General features: G+C 43.4%; 3 protein-coding genes across 6 annotated transcripts in view; 2 read left to right on the forward strand and 1 right to left on the reverse strand.

Annotated features, from left to right (window-relative positions):
- Window positions 1-214: 214 nt before the first annotated feature.
- tchp (trichoplein, keratin filament binding) lies at window positions 215-4,085 on the reverse strand. Its single transcript, XM_083527214.1, has 13 exons — window positions 3,945-4,085; window positions 3,411-3,663; window positions 2,906-3,116; window positions 2,772-2,828; window positions 2,589-2,657; window positions 2,326-2,499; window positions 2,131-2,243; window positions 1,985-2,051; window positions 1,695-1,867; window positions 1,431-1,512; window positions 1,008-1,193; window positions 781-924; window positions 215-707 (listed from the first exon to the last, which is right to left on the reverse strand). Exons 2-13 carry the CDS (start codon window positions 3,599-3,601, stop codon window positions 675-677), a joined length of 1,500 nt encoding a protein of 499 aa, XP_083383340.1. The 5' UTR covers window positions 3,602-3,663; window positions 3,945-4,085; the 3' UTR covers window positions 215-674.
- A 496-nt stretch (window positions 4,086-4,581) lies between these two features.
- Window positions 4,582-10,536, forward strand: gltpa (glycolipid transfer protein a). Its single transcript, XM_083527272.1, has 5 exons — window positions 4,582-4,909; window positions 8,058-8,116; window positions 8,216-8,349; window positions 8,816-8,966; window positions 9,489-10,536. The coding sequence occupies exons 1-5, from the start codon at window positions 4,807-4,809 to the stop codon at window positions 9,669-9,671; spliced, it is 630 nt and encodes a 209-aa protein (XP_083383398.1). The 5' UTR covers window positions 4,582-4,806; the 3' UTR covers window positions 9,672-10,536.
- Window positions 10,537-11,591: 1,055 nt separating this feature from the next.
- The window catches only part of trpv4 (transient receptor potential cation channel, subfamily V, member 4), a 17,568-nt gene continuing 9,255 nt past the window's right edge, over window positions 11,592-19,904 (forward strand). The window contains exons 1-4 of one of the 4 annotated variants that reach the window (XM_083527202.1): window positions 16,195-16,292; window positions 17,304-17,426; window positions 18,371-18,457; window positions 19,239-19,627. In XM_083527202.1, the coding sequence (XP_083383328.1) occupies window positions 18,449-18,457; window positions 19,239-19,627 (398 nt within the window). In that variant the 5' untranslated portion in view covers window positions 16,195-16,292; window positions 17,304-17,426; window positions 18,371-18,448. Of the gene's footprint in view, window positions 11,921-16,194; window positions 16,537-17,303; window positions 17,427-18,370; window positions 18,458-19,238; window positions 19,628-19,904 lie in introns of those variants that run through there. The other 3 variants (XM_083527200.1, XM_083527199.1, XM_083527201.1) reach the window with 3 other exon arrangements.

Consider the following 19,904-nt stretch of genomic DNA (forward strand, 5'->3'; position numbering starts at 1 on the left):
CCTGTACAATTTGTGTGCTTTAAACTATGTGTAGCAGTTCGGGAAAGAACCACAGATGGTTGGAACAGCCTGGTGTCCCAATACTTATGGCCACAGGGAGGAACCTGAAGCATCTGCAGTAATAATACGACTAATAATTTATATTAAAATCTGCTTAATTCAGTTGTATTATTATATTTGTTGTACTTTAGTAACATCCTGGTCATGAGGCATGTTTTTTTTTTCCCCAACAAAATCGTATTTAATAATAAATTTGTGGCGAGATACAAATTCATAAAAACACAGAACATTTTACAGAAAATTAAAACACGAGAAATTTATTTATCTACTTGTATAAAACATGACGCTCGGCTATATAAAGCTCGCCGAAGCTCCGTTCAGCGCAACACACACTTCATTTTAACGTGCTAAAAAGGGGCGGGGACTAATCTTGTGATGTCAGAATGACACTTTACATACTACACATTTTGTAGCTGGAGAGGTGACATCACTGAGCCCCGCCCTCTCGTACAATTTTATGACCAAGTGCTGAATCAACAAAAAAAAAATTATTATTGATTGTAATTTACTGACACACAGCAGATTTACTGCTCACACGCTCTGAGTCACTGCACTCCAGCTGGAAAACCACAAACTACTACAGAGGGGGTCTGTGTGAGACAGTGGGCGTGTCCTCATGTCCAGGCTGATCGAGGTCTGCTGCGAATCTGCAACAAGGTCAAAACCTCAGGTCAGAAAAGCTCCAGCTTTGCTTTAAGATGGTGTTTTCAGACTCCTCACCTTCTCCTCGTATCCACGTCGAGCCATCCTCTCAGTCTCTGCCCTCAGCTCCTCCTCCTGCTGCCGAAGCCCCTCCCTCAGCCCCGCCTCCTCCTGCTCGAGTCTCTGCTCCTCCTCCCACTGCTCCCTGCGTCGACGCTCCACCTGAAGTTCATTCTCATATTTAGACGAGTTCATCAAAATCCACACACACACACACACACAAGCACACACGCACGCACACACACCTGAGCGTTTATATCCTGCATGCGTGTGGTGCGCTGCTGCTCCTGTTCCTCCCTCTGCTGTCGTTTCTCCTTCTCTTCTTCCTCCAGCATCTGCAGAAGCTCCAACCTCCTCCTTTCACACTCCTCCCGAGCACGGCGCTTTTCCTCCATTCGCTCGTGCAGCTGCTCCTGACGCACGCTCAGCACCTTACACACGCACACACACACACACACACACACACACACACACACACACACACACACACACACACACACACACACACTGTTCCCTGTTTTCTCTTCAGAAGTGAGACACATGGTGGTAGTGAGGATATTCTGACAACACTGCATGCACACACACACACACACACACACACACACACACACACACACACACACACACACACACACACACACACACACACACCAGGAGGTGTAGTTTACCTCATGCATGAGTCTCTCTCTGGCTCTTCTCTCCCTCTCCCACTGAGCCTCACGCTGATCCCACACCTTCTGAGCCTCCTCTCTGAATTGGATCCCCGAACACACACACACACACACACACACACACACACACACACAGAAATGAAATAAACACTGAAACTGGAAGTGTGAAGGTGTATATGAGGTTTAATAGTAAAGATATGAGCAAGTGCTGTGATTGGATTGCTGTGGACTGAAGCTCCACCCCCTGCCCCACCCCCTGACCTGTAGAGCAGGTCGAACTCTGCCTCTCGCTCTTTCTCCAGCTGCAGCTGCTCATCCAGGACGTTCTTCATCCAGGCCACATCGGCCACCGCCCTCTCCCTCCTCACACTCTCCATCCTCCGATCCTCCTCCTCTCCCTCCATCATCGCCGCCAGGATCCTGCGGTCCGCCTCCTGAGGACACACACAGACAGGAGACAGACCCATAGAGGACATGGTAAAGAGTCAGGAGAGTCACTTCAGTGTTGGATTGGGAGATGCTAATCTTCTTCTCATTGCTGTTCCACTCACCAATTCCTCCTGGACCTGCTGCGCTCGTCTCTTCAGCTGCGCTCGGTACTGACGGCTCAGGAAACGTCTGCAAGAACATCCGCAGTGACGTCACTAAAACATCACGCCATTGCATAATCACACACGCGTGAGCATCTGCTTCTTACCCGAACTCTGTTTTCTTCCGGCTCTCCTCGACTCTCCTCCTGTCCTCCTCCAGCTGCTCCACCTCCAAGCGCTGGAAGAGAAGAGCATCCTCCTCCTTCTGCAGACGCCGACTCTATAACACACACACAAATGAGAAAATCAGCTTCTCCACACCATCATCAGTCTAAATGATTGAGGGGTTTTATTGAACCCACCTCCTGATCTCTGAGTTTCAGCTCCTCCATCTGCTGCCTCAGGAACTTGACTCTCTCTCTCTCCTGCGCTCTCTTCCTCTCCTCCTCCTCCTTCATCCTCTCCAGTTCCTCCTGTCTGTTCCTCTCGTACTCGTTCTGAAACCGCAGTCTCTCCTGCGTGGCCTCGTCCTCCACCTCGAGAACAAACCAGAGACACAACAATAAAAAAATCGCTCTGGACCTCTGAATAAAACAAACTATAAAATGAATGAAATCATCTGTACCTTTTTTTTCTCCTGCTGCTGAACCTGCCACTGACTCACCACATGCTCCTTATGCAGCTCTGATTCCACCTGCATCACACACACACACACACACACGCTTGTACACCTGGGCAGGTGATGACATCACCCTGTTCACAGCAGCGTGAGGAGATCCTAAAATCTTCCACTCTTCTCCATACTCACCCTTTGCAGATCTGGGTTGTTCTGTTTCCAGTGCTCCTTCAGAAGCTCCTGCGCGAGCTGCACACACAAAACACCAGCATTAAGACTTGTAGAGCAGAACTGCGTGATGTCCTGCAGTATGTCGGCCAGATCACCTTCTTCCTGCGCTCCTCACGGGCTGACCTCAGGCTCTCAGCTCGCTCCTGCTGCTGCCTGACGGTGCCGCTCCTGTCACGGCCTAAAGCTCTGAGCTCGGCCTCCAGCTGTGCGTTCTCCTCCAACAACATGTTCCTCAGACGCTTCCTGCGCTCCTCCAGGCTCTTCCTCCTCTCCTCCTGCAGACGCTCACGCCGGAACGCTGACATGCTGCCTCACACACACACACACACACACACACACACACACACACGACAGAAGAATGTGTGTAAGGTCATGTGACTGGATTTGGACTCCACTGATCCCTGGCTTCATCTGTTCATTTCCACAACTCGATCACATGCAGGAAATCCAGATGTTATGAAGTTCATTGTGTAAAAACGTGCAGATGTGAATGAGATTTGGACCGTGAGTGTTTAAAGAAAGGTCTCTGAAAGCCTCATCCTGAGAAGCTGAGATGAGATGAGATGAGATGAGATGAGATAAGATGAGAAGGGAGATCACCTCTGCTGATACGACTCTCTGGAGCTCCACTGAGCCTGTTTACTGCTGCGAACCTGCTGCTCCTTAAAATACTGTGAGTGAAGCTGCCACTGCTGCAGACGCCGAGCTTCCTGCTCTCTCTGGCGCAGAAGCTGATGCTCCACAGAACGGAGACGCATCGGCCAGCGGGAGGAGAGGGTCGGTAACGCCATGGCCCAGCCTGAGGAGAACCTCTCACACTAATCCCATCCAGACATGCAGTCTTCTACAGTCACTGTGTGCACAGAGCTTCATTATACAGATGTTCAACACAAACACAAACACAAACACACACACACACACACACACACACACACACACACACACACACACACACACACACACACACAGAGATCCGCGATTCAAATGTTCGTGATTCTGGCGCTAAGTCCTGGAAGTTCCGGTGGCGGTATATGATCTGTGTGTGCGTGTGTGTTTGTGTGTGTGTGTTTGTGTGTGTTTGTGTGTGTGTGCGTGTGTGTGTGTTTGTGTGTGTGTGTGTGTGTGTTTTCTCACCGTCTCTCAGTGATCTGTTGCAGCTCCTCAACACTTTTCAGCAGATCAGAGTCAGTGAGAAACTGAGCTTCAAACACAGGACCAACGGACATCTCCAACATCAACAGCCACTTCCTGTTTCTCCTGGTTACCGCGGGAACTTCCTAGTTACATTACGGCGCGCGGTGAGGGTCAAACCGTCTCAGGCTGCCTTCCGTTTTGAAAGAGAATAGATAGATAGATAGATAGATAGATAGATAGATAGATAGATAGATGGATGGATGGATGGATGGATGGATGGATGGATGGATGGATGGATGGATGGATGGATGGATGGATGGATGGATGGATGGATGGATGGATGGATGGATGGATGGATGGATTTAAAACGGAAACACAAAAACAATGTTGAGATCATTATTTATACCAATAAAACTTAGTGTTCACTCCTTGATCTCCTCCTGACTGCAGAAGGACCATCAGAGGAACAGTGTTTATCTGGGAAAGTGGTATCTCTGAAGATGAACCTGAGTGTGTGTGTGTGTGTGTGTGTGAGTGAGTGAATACAGTAGAACAGGTAAAACCACGCGGATAGCCCCGCCCCTGGCTCTGATTGGCTGTCATGTGTGTACACCTGTGGAATAAAAGCTGCTGTTGTGTTGTTGCTCCATGAAACTCCTGGAGAACAATCCGTGTGTGTGTGTGTGTGTGTGTGTGCGGAAAGTTTGCGAGCCCTACAGCCCTGTGTGTGTGTGTTTGGGCGTGTGGCTGGGTGTGTATGAGAGTGTGTGTGTATGTGTGTGTGTGTATGGGTGTGGTGTTTGCATTAGTGTCACTTTCTTTGTAAATCTGTCACACTGTTTCTTCTCCACCCTCCGCCGTCATGGCTCTTCTCATGGAGCACCAGTTCAGGCAGCTTCCAGCAGACAAACAGGTGGAGACCAGACCTTTCCTCGAGGCAGTTTCTCATCTTCCACCTTTCTTCGGTAAGTTCCTTTTATCAAATCAGAAGAGTTTTGTGCAAACAGGCACCTAGTGCAGGGGGCAGGGGACAGGAGACAGGGGGCGGGGGACAGGAGGCAGGGGGCAGGAAGCAGGGGACAGGAGGCAGGAAACAGGGGACAGAAGACAGTGGACAGGAGACAGGGGGCAGGAGGCAGGAAGCAGGGGACAGGAGGCAGGGGACAGGGGGCAGGAGGCAGGAAGCAGGGGACAGGAGGCAGGAGGCAGGAGACAGTGGACAGGAGGCAGGTGAATACTGCTATTGGTTTGGGATTCTACTGGAAACAGAGAGAAGCAGAAAGTTCACTTTTAATGACAATCTAAACAATCTGATTCAGTTTAACTATCAGCTGTTCATTTTATATTGTATCAGATCTCAATAAACCATCATCATCATCATCATCATCATCATCCTTATTATTATTAATCTATTTAATAATAATCTAATGTTATTAAGATGTCACTATCCAATCACACTGAGAGTCTCCCTGTTCATCTTAAACAGTCTGTACACTAATGTGAAGAGTCCAGATTCATCTCTTTCAATCTCATCAGATTTCTGTTGATGTTAATATTAATATATGTATTTTTCTTTAATAAAAGATCTGTACGTGTGTGTATGGAGGTGTATCGGTATTCCAGAAACCTGAGTTTATCAGTGAATGTTCTTCATGAATACTTATCATTACTTCTCATCATCATCTTCTTCTTCTCATTCCTCTTCTTATTACTACACTGCAGTGCTGTTGAAGGAAGGTGTTGATGTTCTAACAGCAGCTCTGACATCACCACGTTAATATAAATGTCCTCGTTCAGATGTAAATTCCATCCCTGAACACACTGAAATGTAATCGATGATGGTATGATGTTGGTTTGGTGATGATGTGATGATGTTTTTGGTAAATTATCCCTAATTCACATTCACTTTTAGTCCCTAAAGAAACATCCTGTCTGATCTGCTGTGTTTATCCGAGTGTGAAGTCTGATTTGCAGCACTGTGGGATTTTCCATCCCTGATTGCGACGATTAAAATCGGCCATTATTACCATTTCGTTTTTTGGATCGGATTTCCCTCGATCTCTCGGCAGCCTGGAGGCCCGTTAGCTGAGTAACCTGATCGTATGGTCTCGATTTTAAGTCGAGGAAATTGATTGGTGCGGCGTCGGGTTGCTCTGGGCTCCGTCCAGCTCGGCTTTTGTTCATAAAGAATAAAACTCTTTCTAAAGGATTCTCCGGCTGAACCAGACGTCTGGATTAGATGGTAGAACTTATTGTGCAGGTCCAGCCTGAAGCTCAGAGAGCGTACTCTCAGCATGGAGATTATTATGAACTGATATAGAAGTGAGAATTTCAGGACTTTCAGAACGGCTCCATGTGCGACGGTGTGACTGACAGATGAACACTGCTGAAGCTGGACCATATCTCATCATGCTGTGTTCATGATATGAGTTCATTTGGTTTTGTAGTCATGACCAGATAAACAAAAGAAGACATTCATGTCTTAAATTTGATATCAATTAAGTGATTGCTTTAGCTTTAGTGCTTGTGTTAGCATTTATGCAGCTAGAATGGAGTCAGACACACGTCAGGCTCTGGACACACACACACACACACACCCCTGGGACACACACCTCTGATAACACACCTGGTTTGTTGCAGGTGTTAATTAGCAGAAGACTGAACAGGACAGTGTTCCTTATGTTCCTCTGGGATTTCAGCTCTCTGACACCCTGGTGATAAACCAACATCGTTAGTGTGTAATTAGAGTAAACACAGACTACAGGGGGTGTGTGTGTGTGTGTGTGTGTGTGTGTGTGTGTGTGTGGTGGGGGGTGGTGAATGATTGTTAAAGAACAAACAAGAGAAACAGAGAAACATGTGGTTTATTGTTTGCTGATCAAATGCAGTTAAAAAGTTTCAGTTCCTGATGAAGACGGCGGGAGACGCAGCAGAGGGGGAAAGTGAAGACCTGGTGTGTAATAGGACACAGCCCAGGTTCAGGGTAGACAGAATTGTGTGCTGAAGGCTGTCAGCAGCTGAGAGGTCTCTCTGTCCCTGGAGGACACACTGTCACTCTCTCTCATGTCCCCCACCATGACATCAGACCAACGCTGCCGATCAGCTTCCAGGACACGTCCCACACCGACTGCACCGGCCTCGTCCCAAATACTCACTCATCACTTACCTCATATACACCAGTTTACTTCTCATTTATTACACGTCAGACTCAAACACTGAGGATCAGTTTAACAAAATATAACATAATTTCCCTTTAATAAATGTCAAATCAATTAGTTCCTCTCAGTCTGACCAAGAAATGAGTGTCCAATCAAATCAGCTGCTCTCGTTTCTAATTAAAAATGACCAGAATGTAAAGGTAGAAAACTCGTCTTTAATGTAGGTCGCTGATGAAAAGAGCTCAGTGTAGTAAACTGAGTGAATCGGATAATTAGACCGTCTGATCAGATTGATCCTGAACTGAGGGACACTACGTCCTGCACACTTCACTGAAGTTCCCTTCACCCTGCCCCCCTCCCCATTGTAGACTTGTTTACTGTTTACTGTTTACTGATTGTGAACGTGGGCGAGCAGGAACTGGACGTTCAGTGGGACAGAATCGGATTACGACGTGTCTCTTTGGCTTTTGTTCGTGTGTACGTTCAGCTCATTGAGCCCAGCTCCTGATTTCTGCCTGATACCCCGATCGGTCGCCCCAATGCATTGTAGCAGCGCTGAAAAATTCATGCCTCAGTGTCGCTGCCTTCACAAATCTGTCATGCTCTCTGGAGGTGCTAAATTATTCAGAGAGGCACTTTAGCCCTTTATTTCATACTCTAAACACTGAAGGTCAATCCGGGTTCAGAACAAATCACAAAGATTAGCATCAGAGCGCTTCAGCTGGCATAGTGGTGTTTATTATAAAACCCAAAGATCAGTGAAATAACCCATAAAACCCATAAAATGTTTCAGTAGTTTAGCACTAGCAGCTAGCTTTTATTCAAATGTTAGCATGCTACAGATTAAGCCTAGCACAAATACTCCGTTTATTATAATATAAGCATGAAGCATGGTGGTGGAAGCACCCCTGTCCTCTCGGTTGCATGATCTCACTTCCTTTTTGTCTCTTTGCAGATTGTCTCGGCTCCACCGTTTTTGCCCCCATTAAAGCCGACATCGCTGGAAACATAACCGTGAGTGCACTTCAGCTGTTCAACCCCTAACACAGGGTGAGAGAATGTCCATGAGTGACATTGAGAAGGTCTGAGCATGACATTGTTTTTTCTTCTAAGAAAATAAAGGCCGTGTACGACAGCAACCCGAGTCGCTATAAGACGCTGCAGCAGATCCTGGAGGCGGAGAAGGAGATGTACACGGCTGAGTGGCCCAGAGTCGGCGCTACGCTCTCCCTCATGTGGCTCAAAAGGTCTGATGTTTTATACAGTAATATCAGGGAGGGGGTGGGGCACATATTCAGGGATCGAGCAGTCTGGTTTTAACCCCATTCCTGTTTTTCTCTCTCTTCTTTTCCATTCCAGTTTTAGTTCCCATTCCCACCCATGATCCTGTTCCCCTGTTCCCATTCTTATCTCTAAACCTGTTCCCACTAATCCCATTATTACACCTAAACCTGTTCCCCTTGTTCCCATTTCCACCCCTGATCCTGTTCCATTCCCAGCCCTGATACTGATCTTCATTCTCATTCCAAATCCTGTTCCCATTCTTGATCCTGCTCTTCATTTCCATTCCTGATCCTGCTTCCATTCTCAAACCTGATCCTGTTCCCATTCCTGATTCAGGATCCTGATCCAGTTCCTTATAGTTCTGTATGAATTCCTGGTATATTAGTATTTGATGAGTCTCTCACAGACTCGTGGTGTTCATGGTTTCAGGGGGCTGCGGTTCATTCAGGTTCTCCTGCAGAGTTTAGTGGACGCCGAGAAGGACGAGAACAACCCCAACCTGATCCGTGTGAACGTCAATAAAGCCTACGAGATCTCGCTGAGAAAATACCACGGCTGGTTCGTCCAAAAACTTTTCAAAGTAAGAAATTTCTCTGTGATGGACAGTAAAGTCAGCAGGCCCCAATTAAAAAAAGACTAATTAAAATAACTAATTAACTGCACTTCTTTACACTGTACACAGCTGGTCTACTAAACCTTTCTACAGAGTAAAGTCAGTCCAGTCCACACACACTGGATGATTAAGTGTAGCCAGGGGCATGTGAGGTGAAATTCAGTTTTCTTTTCCCCACAATGTTTCTTTGTTCGCATTTCTGTCTTCTCTGTGTGGTTTGAAAATCCTCCAGGCTTTTTCCTCATCAATACAAACACTACAGCTTGACTTTCCCATCCCACTTCTCTAGAAGTCACTGCAACTAGTTGGACGAGTCCAGTGTACAGGAACAAAAGTTTAAAGGATGAAAGAGTGTGTGGTTTGTTGTACATTATTTAAAGGGGTGTGTGTGTGTGTGTGTGTGTGTGTGTGTGTGTGTGTGTGTGTGTAAAAATCAGTAGACAAAAAAATAACTTGGTTGCGCTGATCACTTCCTGTGTGCTCCTCTAGGCGGCGCTGTATGCTGCTCCGTATAAGTCGGACTTCCTGAAGGCGCTGTCCAAAGGACGTGACGTTAAGGAGGAGGACTGCCTGGATAAAGTGCGCCAGTTCCTCGTTAATTACACGGCCACCATCGACGCCATCTACGAGATGTACACCAAGATGCACGCCGAGCTCGAGTACAAAGCCTGAGCTGAACCTCTGCCTTCTGATTGGCTCTCATCAGGCTGATCTGTGTTCTGATTGGACCACGCATCTCCCTCTATCTCTTAGGGTTTCTCTGAGCCTCTCGTTTGTCGTGTATTTATCTGTTCTTTTAGAAGACGAGGCCTAAAGCACTGACGTGTTCGGGACAATTTCTATAAGTATATTATTAGTTATAATATAATAACAACAAATAATAAAATGGAGTTCATTGATGTTTACATCAGGAATGACAAGAGGACCAACACAGTGTCTGTTACCAACATATCTATTATTGTCATGTAATTGAGAAAGCTTCATACTTCATCCGGCTCATGGTCACATGATCCTACATCCTCATTACCATGAACTTTATTCAGTTTGAAACTTCATTTTACGGTAGAACATCAAATGACTGACTCAAACAAACCCTAGTGGAAAACCCATGGTGAATCTGGTTCAATATTTCTCCAGCTCTCCTCTCATAACTCCAGCTCAGATCTCGATTACTGTCTGAAGCACACAAATATAAGAAAAGCTTGGAACCATGGTGTCATCTGGATCCTGTCATGGATAAAGAAAGAAGGGATGTAGTGGAGGTTGTGTTAATGTTAATGTTCATGCTGCTTTTTTAATATAGTGCTTTAAATGATGACGTGATGGAAAGAAACACAATAGAGTTTTGGTGAATTATCTACTCACTTGAACTCTTCTCATGTTTTGTGGATTTTGCTTAATTTCAGGTTTTCACTCATGTGGTGTTACGTGTGAACAGGATTTTAAAACTATTAGGTGTGTGTGTTAGAGAGAATTATATGATGTTTGTATGAATGAATTTGCTGATTATGCCCCATAAAAAAGTTTGTAACTCCTTCTTCTTGTTCACTGTATCATCTTTTTTTTTTAAACACTCACACTGCTGCTCCACCTGCACCACCTCAGCCGAACACACGAGGGCGCTGCAGGATAAAATACAGGATTTTTTTTTTTTACAGGTCTCAGGATTACACTGTCCTGCAGATGGTCAGATATAAAGCTTGTGGTGATCATGGTCATTTGAATGAGTGCATATTTTGATAAGTTTGACAGGAAATATCGTACAGAAAACATTCCTGGGGAAAGTCTGAGAATCTCAAAGAGGAATCCGATTGTTGATTCCCATCCTCCAGAACACCAAACTCCACAAACACAAGATCTGATCTGCAGATAGAGTGCTGTTTATTACTGACTTTTACCATGGCTTTTCTCTGGGATGAGGTTCTAAACAACCATTCACTAAACTAAAACTCACCAGTGTGTGTTACATGGATGTGGCCTGATTGACATGTTATGGCCAGAACTTCCAGGATGAGCTCTTAGAGAGAGAGAGAGAGAGAGAGAGAGAGAGAGAATGTTTTTGAGTTATTCCTCACACAGTACACTGAATTTCTTTTTTCAAATATTCCAGCATGTTAGGAACCTGAGGTCAGGGTCAGAGTGAGGGTCAGCCATAACAAAGCACTCCACAGCCTTAACCACTGAGCCACCACCCATAACATCCTGGTGCTGGGATCCTGGTGCCCACAGCCCCCCCCCCCCCCCCCACACACACACCCACCCAGCAAAACCCCTCAGAAACCCTGACCAGGATTAAAACCTACTGAGAATGAATGAAGAATCATTAATATGATGCTCAGATTTAATTTGTTGTTGAATTACAAACTTTTGTTATTGATTTGACTTTGAGAGCCGATTGGACATTCAAACCTGTAATTTTATATAATTATTCAGGTTTTATTTTAGAAAACACTTCTGCACATTCTGAACTACTTCACAGTACCATAGTGTGTGTGATGATGATGATGAAGATGTGAATTCAGTACAGGGAGAGATCTTTGTTCTGATTACTCTTCATGATGAACTTTCTGTGGGTATGAGTGAATGCTCGCAGTGTGTGTGTGTGTGTGTGTGTGTGTGTGTGTGTTGAGGCGATGTCTCTCTGTCCGAGAGGCGGTGAGAGTCAGAAGGAACACCCAACGCCTCAGGCTCCTGAAGCTCCTCAAGCCCTCCTACTCTATCAGACCTGCTTTATTAACACATCTCACTTACTGGAGAGCGCGTGCACGCACACACACACACACACACACACACAGACGGAAGGAGATACTCGCTATTCCCGTGCATTTAACGGAATACTAAAGTTTTTAACGGAAATTTAACGAAATACACACTTTTTCCCGCTGCAATCACACGCACGTGAACTCGATCAGGTTTTTCAGGTAAGTCACAGTTCACTTTATTCACTTTCTGCACGCGCTGCGTTGTGGGGCATCTGGAGTCACTTTATTATTAATTTTACACCTGAAACGAAACCGAATTCGATTCGAATTCAAATTCTAATTAAGCGGAGGGGTACATCCGGGCATTTCCCCCCCATCTCGCTATGTACAGTATGACACACACACACACACACACACCTCAGTAACCAGAACACTTTTGTCTCTTTAATAATTTTTTTTTCATATTTATTTTTTTCTTTTTTATTGTCAACCAGCAGCAAAAAGGGTCAAATGTGTCAGATATTTATGTCCTCATTCAGACTCTGTCCCAGAGTCTAATCACTGAGTCTAATCACTGAGTCTAATCACTGAGTCTAATAACTGAGTCTAAATACTGAGACTAAATACTAAGACTAAACACTGAGATTAAGCACTCAGTTTATATACTGTAGTTCTGTGACTCAGCACTTTGTCTCCTGCTCCTCAGTTCTGACACTAGATGTTCTCCACTTCAGGTGTTTCTTCGTGTTCTGGAGATCTGATTTATTCCCTTCAGCTCCATACAAAACACAGAGACGCCATTTCTAAGTGAAACTGTAATTATTTTAAATATCAAACATTTCAGAAACCCTGTGATGAATATGATAACACACACACACACACACACACACACACACACACACACACACACACACACACATCCCTCCTCCGAGTAAACACGTCAACCACATCCCTGTAATTTACAACCAGTTTTAGTGAGAAACTAAATATTTAAATCCATATGTAAATATTTTAATGCTTCATAGCCAATCATAAATGGTTTATTTATGTGACACTCATCTGTTTTCCCACCTGGTATCACCTGTACATACTTTTCTCACCTGGAATCACCTAGAGACAGGTTTTCTACCCTGGAGCTGAATAATCACCATATTCATGCTCAAGTCTAGTGGAAGTCTAGTAGAAGAGTGGAGATCATCATATCTGGAAAAGAGGAAAACATCTGGAACGAATGATCTGCTGATAGAAAATAATCTCCAGCTAGAAATGAGTGGAAATAAAATCCGGGGCTCCTCTTTGGGAGCTGCTCAGCTATAAAAAAAAACTGCCATACCTGGCAGGAAATAGTGTTTTTTGTGTATTTTTGTGATCTAACTACAGTAAAGCAGTGACAGGACGTGTGAATTATATTATCACTTGTATATAAACATAAACACAGGGGAAAGATGGCGGCTTGGTGTCCTGTGTGAGAGTCGTTAGTGCAGAAGCTGATATGTAAATAAATTCTTTTGCATGTAATCCGTCCTATTTAACCAGCTCCTGAACAAATCTGTGTGTGTGTGTGTGTGTGTGTGTGTGTGTGTGTGTGTGTGTGTGTGTGTGTGGGAGGAAGTGTAATGTTCATTAAACTGTGATCTGTTGTTGTTTACGAGGGTTTTAGTGGCTGACAGTCGGGCTGGTCATGTGATCAGGTTCCCCATGGTGTCAGACTGCAGTGATGATAAAGTGTGTTAGAGAGAATAATAAATTGAATGATCTGTAATATACAGGGCTGTAACAACTAATTGATAAAATCGATAATAATCCATAACAAAATTCGCCATTATCGATTGGGCTGTTTAAGTTACAGGTTCGCGTGACGGCAAGACAAGACAGCCACGTGCGAAATGACAGAATACAGTTCAACTGGAAGTAGGAAAAAGTGTGTGTCCTAAATCATCCAAGGCAACTAGAGCATTTTATAATAAACACAACAAAGAAGACTGTCACCTGCAAGTTATTGCAAAGCAGAGCTTGTGTGGGATGGAAGAACGGAGCATGAGTGAGTTTATAAAAGGAGAAATCCCTCATGCACCCAACAAGCAGCTACTATAAGCTTTAAAATGTCTAAATTGAAGATCATTAAACTCGATATGTGACTTTTGCATTTTTTTAAAAGCACACTTTCATGCACGCACAAAAACCCTGAATTCGTGTTTTATATCGTTATAATAAGCAAATCTAATAAACCTAATAAATTCGGATTAATTGAAAAACTGTTTTGTGATTAATTGATTATCAAAATAATCGTTAGTTGCAGCCCTTTTGATATATTATATTTATTGATTATCAGGTAGATTGGCTGTGATGAGTAATTATAAATAATAAAAATTAAATAAAATAAAAACACCTGACATTCCTCAATCGCTGACTGTCGGCATGGTGTGTCCTGAGTTTAAAGTCTTTATCCTTCGTTCTTAATCTGGTCTCCTGTATTTCATTGGTAAAATATGCTGCTGCTTTTGGAGAGTAAATGAGAAGAACATTTGGAACTGTAATGTTAGTGATCCTTCACCCAGCTGTAGTTTAGATTACAGGTCGTCACGGGGAGCCAAACCTGCTAACAAGTGATTGGAGAGGATTAAAACCCCATATCGGTCTTGTGAGGGGTGCACAAACTTTTGCCAAAGATTACTGAACTTTTTTTTACAGCTGTTACAGCAGTGACAGGACGTGTGCATGATATTATTACTTGTATATGAACATAGGCACAGGGGAACGATGGAGGCTTGGTGTCCTGTGTGGCATGTAATCCGTCCTATTTAACCAGTTCCTGAAAAAGTGTGTGTGTGTGTGTGTGTGTGTGTGTGTGTGTGTGTGTGTGTGTGGGAGGAAGTGTGATGTTCATCAAAACTGTGATCCGTTGTTCACCTGCGAGGGTTTTAGTGGGCAACAGTAGGGCTGGTCATGTGATCAGGTTCCTCATGGTGTGTTAGAGATCTGTATGATCTGTAATATACTGTGTTTATCGATTATTAGTTAGATTGAAAGTAATTTATTCCTTTTTTATTTTTTATTTTTTTATAATTAATTTGTTTGCTTAGTTCTGCTTACTAATTATATTTTTTTAATACATAATTTTTGAAGTCATTTCTTTTGTTAAATTCTGTTTATTACATTTGATTTCTGTTTGTTCATTCATGCCTTTTATTCGTAAATATTTTTTCTTCCAACCCATTTTTTCGTGTTTCTGCTCTTCTCTAATGGTAAAAAAAAAAAAAAGAAAAAAGTTCAGAGCACTTTGTTCCGTTCTGTTTATTAATGAAACGCTTGGGGAAGTTCTGCAGTTAAATATGTTTAAAATATCAGGTTATTGATTTTAGTTCCCAGTTTGAATGAACCGCAGGGTTTTGTTGTTGGTGCACCGCTCAGACACGCCTGATACACGCATTAATCCGATCTTTCCAAATCTGAATCACGACTCGGACACGATTCCCAGATCAGTTCAGATCTGAGATCTGGTGTAAAATCCGGAGGGAGCGTGTTCTCGCTCTGTTTCTGTTTATCACCCAAACAGGAAAAGTATCATTCTCTTATTATCAACACACTTCCTGCCAAATACTGCACTCATAGTCATGTTCAATATCACTTCAAAACCAGGACACACCGTGGGATCATGTGCCTGTTAGAGAGAACATCAAGAGCAACAATAACAACAACAACAACAATAATAATAATAATTTCGAGGAGCAATTAATAGTAGTTATAGCTTTACTATAATGCATTATAGTACATTACTGTGAATAATCTGCAGAATGTTGGTTATCGTTTTTCATTATTAAACAGATCTAAATAAACTATAAAACAATAAAACATGCATACACTACACACTGGGCTTATTTGCCCAGATTTGTAAGAAAACACAAATACACAGATTTGAAAGTTTTACCATATCAACAAAAACACGTTTTCTTTGTTACAATAATCTTATTTTATTCTGGATGATCCACCGTACAAGTCTGTGTTTCAGTAGTCGCCATTGAAATCAGGTGTTAGAATGATTGTGTAAATATAAACAAGTAAAATAATAAATAAAATTAACTGTTCCCAGTAGAGAGCCCTGTGGAATGCCATGTGAGGCTTTCATTTGAATGGAATTGAGTGCGTTTTTATTTTGTTTGGATTTCAGTCAGACATTTAAACCTTCAGAGCTTGATTTTGTGAACTTGTGATCTCTACTATCAAGAAGCATGAGTCTTGTAGATCTGGTAGAAGGTCAGTAAGAGTTATAGGTTGTTTCAACGTCACCGTTGAAGAAACTATATGAGGTTTAGCTCTCCTGATTGGTCGCTCAAAAGAAACCAGCAGGACGTAGTGAAGCATTAGAGACGTAGTAGAAGGTGTAAAGTCTAATCCAATTGCATGCTATTTTAGCGAATCCGTGGTGACTGTGACATGATTTGATCAGGTCTTCATAATCATTCCTGTTTATCAGATGTTTGTCAGAGTACTCGTTCTGCAGGCTTTCTTCCATCTGTGGAGAGAATCGGATGGAGACGAGCCCGAACACGCTGAGCCGTGTGGGTTTGTAGAAGAACATGTTTCAGAGCAGGTGATTTATGAACCGTATTGTGTGTGTAATGCCAACCCCAGCTCATATAAAAGCGCAGGATTTGTAGGGACAGATTGCTCAGTGACACGAGGAGTGTGTTGGCTCTGGGGTCTTTGTGACTGTTTGGGAAAACCAGAAAGAGAATAGAAATGCTGGGATGAGTCCGTACTCATTCAGGAAGTTGTAGCGTCAGAGAAAGGAGCTAAAGCAACAAAGGAAGACTTTTAAATGATAGAGTTTCTGGGTGAGTCAAAACTCGAACTGTAAAAACTGGTATCAGCCAGCATTTGTCATGTAGCAGCATTGTTTTAAACACTACGTAATGGAAATGTATGACTTCATGTGGGATTTTTTTCTTAGACACCAGCAGATATGTGACAGTATCTTTTTCATGTCTTTGGCGGAGTGTAAGTTTTTCTTTGTTCTCATGGACTGTAGTTCACTGGAGAAAAAGCACCACTATTAGGCCATAATGATGTGCTTATTCAGCTTGTTTGCAGAAGAAGGGCTTGGCTTTTTGACTACAGCATATTAAGTATTGTAGAATCTGAGTTTCCTCAAGTTGCAGAGTCTGGTCATAGACATCTTGTAGATCGCCTCACAGTTGGTCCTCCAAATTGACATTGAGGTGATTATAAACACTGACCTCCTCTTTCTTGATGAAGATGGACTTGGTGGATTTCCTTCTTTCTTTTGTAGTCCAAAACACTAACTCATTGGACTTGTTGAGTTGGAGTTAAAAATGTTGAGTTTGAGTTGGTTGATTTTGCAACGATCCTGCCCACCCTTAACACACTCAACCACCACAGAGCCTTCAAAGATCTACTGCAAGTGGCATTTTATAGGAAGTCTGAGCTGTTGAATAAGAACAATGCTGCATATTGAAGCCAGTGATCCACCTCATAGTATCATCCACTCTGTTATGCTGTTAATGTGACTCTTATAGTGTGTTTGCATCCTTTCATTCCAAACCCTTTTGCGGAGCTTCATTATCTTCCTGTGTCCCACCAGGTCGCAGGTTGCCTCCGAATGACTGGAACCTATTCGGTTGTAAACAGAAACCAGGTTGTGGCCTGATCTGCTGAGGGGGAAGGGCAGAAGCACATTCCACATTCCTGTCATTTGCATTCAAAGGTATTTCCACTGGTAGTGCAGTCTGCCTATTGGTAAAATGGTGTAGAATCAAGGTGACTTAATGAATCACATCATCACACATGGTAGACAGTACGGCTCTCCAGAAGCAATCTGTTTGCCTGCACTTTCCTGAATTAAAAAATTGCAGCAAACACTGCTGTTTGGATGACACTCATTCATCCACATCTCCATAACCCAATGACTACAACTCGCTCTGTTTTCCCGCTGGGTCTTTATCAGTGCTTCACCCTCATCCATCTTCGGACGGCAGCGACCTCGCGTTCCCCGTGATAAGCGTAGGATCTTGATTGTAGCTCTGCACCCCTGTATCTCTTCAACCACAGACGCAAAGCCGACAGCATGAACATTACGTTCAAACACGCAAGAAATTTGAAGTTCTGGAAAGGGTTAAAGTGTCAAAGGAATAGTGGAAATTACAGGAGCAGAAAAATATTTTAAAAAGTTGTCCCATGTTGTCAAAAGTGTTCCTGAGACCCCGTCTGATTTTCTTCTTCTTTTTTTTTTTATAGAATTTTGTAAAATGTTTGTATTTTTTTAAGCCAATTTTGCTATAATTGTTCATATAAACCCCACACCAGCATCAAATATAAAACACTGATACTGGAGACTCCTTCCATCAATTCCATTCCTTTCTGAGCAACCACACTGTCTCCAGTGTGGTTGCTCAGAAAGGAATGGAATTGATGGAAGGAGTCTCCAGTATCAGTGTTTTCAGCAGCACTGTGAAGACATGGAACAGTGTGTCAAATGAAATAAGAAGCACAGCCCCTGGGTCTGCTCTCCTGAATGAAATTAGATTTTTTTCTCAGACAAACTACCAATGGTTTCTGTCCTGTCTTGGTGAACATTGGTGGTGATGTTCAGGCGAGAAAAAAAGCTTCAGTGGTTTTTAATTGTCTGATGTTTGTTTGCTGTTTTTGCAGCTCAGTCCAGGAGAGACGTCTCCTCCCTTCAGTGGACCCACGTGAAGAGGAATTTGGCAGTTAAATACGACTTGAGGGATGAATGAGGTGAGGAATAGTGTGTATTTGTGTGTGTGTGTGTGTGTGTGTGTGTGTGTGTGTGTGTGTGTGTGTGTGTGTTGGGCTGATTCAGAAACAGTGATCCCTTTTTACACTGCTTTAGAATCCTCATCTCCTGAGAATGGTATAGTCCTACTCTATGAGGTCGTGATGTTGAAGTATTTAACACTGGTATAACACCATCATCTCTCTCTTTATATATGACTTTTTATTCAAGTTTTCTCAGCTCACAAACTCATTTTTTCTGTAATCCCAGTCCATCATTCTGTGTCCAGTCAGGAATCTTTAAAGCATGAATCCGTTATATTTTACTTATACAGGATGTCTGAAAACAACTGGGAAACAAGGAAACTAACTGGGTATAGAAAAACACTGGGTATTTTAGAAGACTAGAAGATCTGAAAAACCAAGTGAGATAAAACTGGCAGAATTTGAAACAGTTGGAGAAGGTTTCAGGAACCAAGCAAATTGTGGACTTTCTGCTTTTTCTCCACCTTCAACATCTCTCTCTCATTAGTAACTAGTCAAAATCTGGCAACCTAAGAGATGCTCAATAAAACCTACAGATAATGTCCTTATAAACCACATGAAGCTTGCAGCTTGTAGTAGAAGGATTTCCACATTTTTGAAAGTCATATTCACTTCAGACTGTATATGTACAAAACATTTGATATTCCTCTCAAGCTGTAAAGTTTGTGTGGAGTTTTATAATTGAGACGGTTATTAGAATTATAGCATCACATAATCTCTGGTGTCTAATCCCTCGCAGGCTTCCTCCTCATTATTAAAGCGCTGTCGCCTGGTCAGGTCTGAGACCGATCCTGTTTGCGGGTCTCAGGCGTCACAGACGTCTCCCAGTCAGGATGCTTCAGCGCAGGACTCCTCCTTTCCTCTCTCATCAATAGCAAACCTGCTGGAGGGAGAGGAGACCGGTGGTACCCCTGCCGCCCGACCCGAGACCAAGCCAAACCTCCGCAACAAGTTCCAGGGAGCTTTCAAGAAGGGCATCAGCAACCCTATGGACCTGATCGAGTCCACCATCTATGAGTCTTCGGTCAACCCTGGGCCCAAAAAGGCCCCTATGGACTCGCTGTTTGACTACGGCACGTGTCGCGTCACCAATAACCAGAAATGGCGCAGGAAGAAACTCGGCCGAGGGTGAGAAAGAAATCAGGGTATCATTAATCACAATTACAGACCGCTCAACATATAACGTGTAGGGCTGTGAAGGTTCTGAGCTATGGAGATGATTCAGGTTGTGTAGGTGTGCTCAGACAGAGGTTCCTCATGCTCTCTGTAAACAGAATAAGATTCATAGCAAAAACGTGTTAATATTTCGAGAAGGCGAACATATTGATTGTTTAGAGACTTCTGTCGACTCAACAATTCTCTGGATTATTTCCCAAGTGCTGCAGAGAGATGAGATCATACTGGG

Source organism: Silurus aristotelis (assembly GCF_946808225.1).
Source record: "Silurus aristotelis genome assembly, chromosome: 23".
NCBI lineage: Eukaryota > Metazoa > Chordata > Actinopteri > Siluriformes > Siluridae > Silurus > Silurus aristotelis.

Bases quoted from the DNA above. Each gene is read 5' to 3' on its own strand.
- tchp (XM_083527214.1), bottom strand. From the start codon at position 3,601: ATGGCGTTACCGACCCTCTCCTCCCGCTGGCCGATGCGTCTCCGTTCT. The intron at 925-1,007 runs GTGTGTGTGCGT...AATGAACTTCAG, and splicing joins TGCAGGATATAAACGCTCAG to GTGGAGCGTCGACGCAGGGA. The intron at 708-780 runs GTGAGGAGTCTG...ACCTTGTTGCAG, and splicing joins GACGTGGATACGAGGAGAAG to ATTCGCAGCAGACCTCGATC.
- gltpa (XM_083527272.1), top strand. From the start codon at position 4,807: ATGGCTCTTCTCATGGAGCACCAGTTCAGGCAGCTTCCAGCAGACAAA. The intron at 4,910-8,057 runs GTAAGTTCCTTT...GTCTCTTTGCAG, and splicing joins TCATCTTCCACCTTTCTTCG to ATTGTCTCGGCTCCACCGTT. The intron at 8,117-8,215 runs GTGAGTGCACTT...TTTTCTTCTAAG, and splicing joins ACATCGCTGGAAACATAACC to AAAATAAAGGCCGTGTACGA.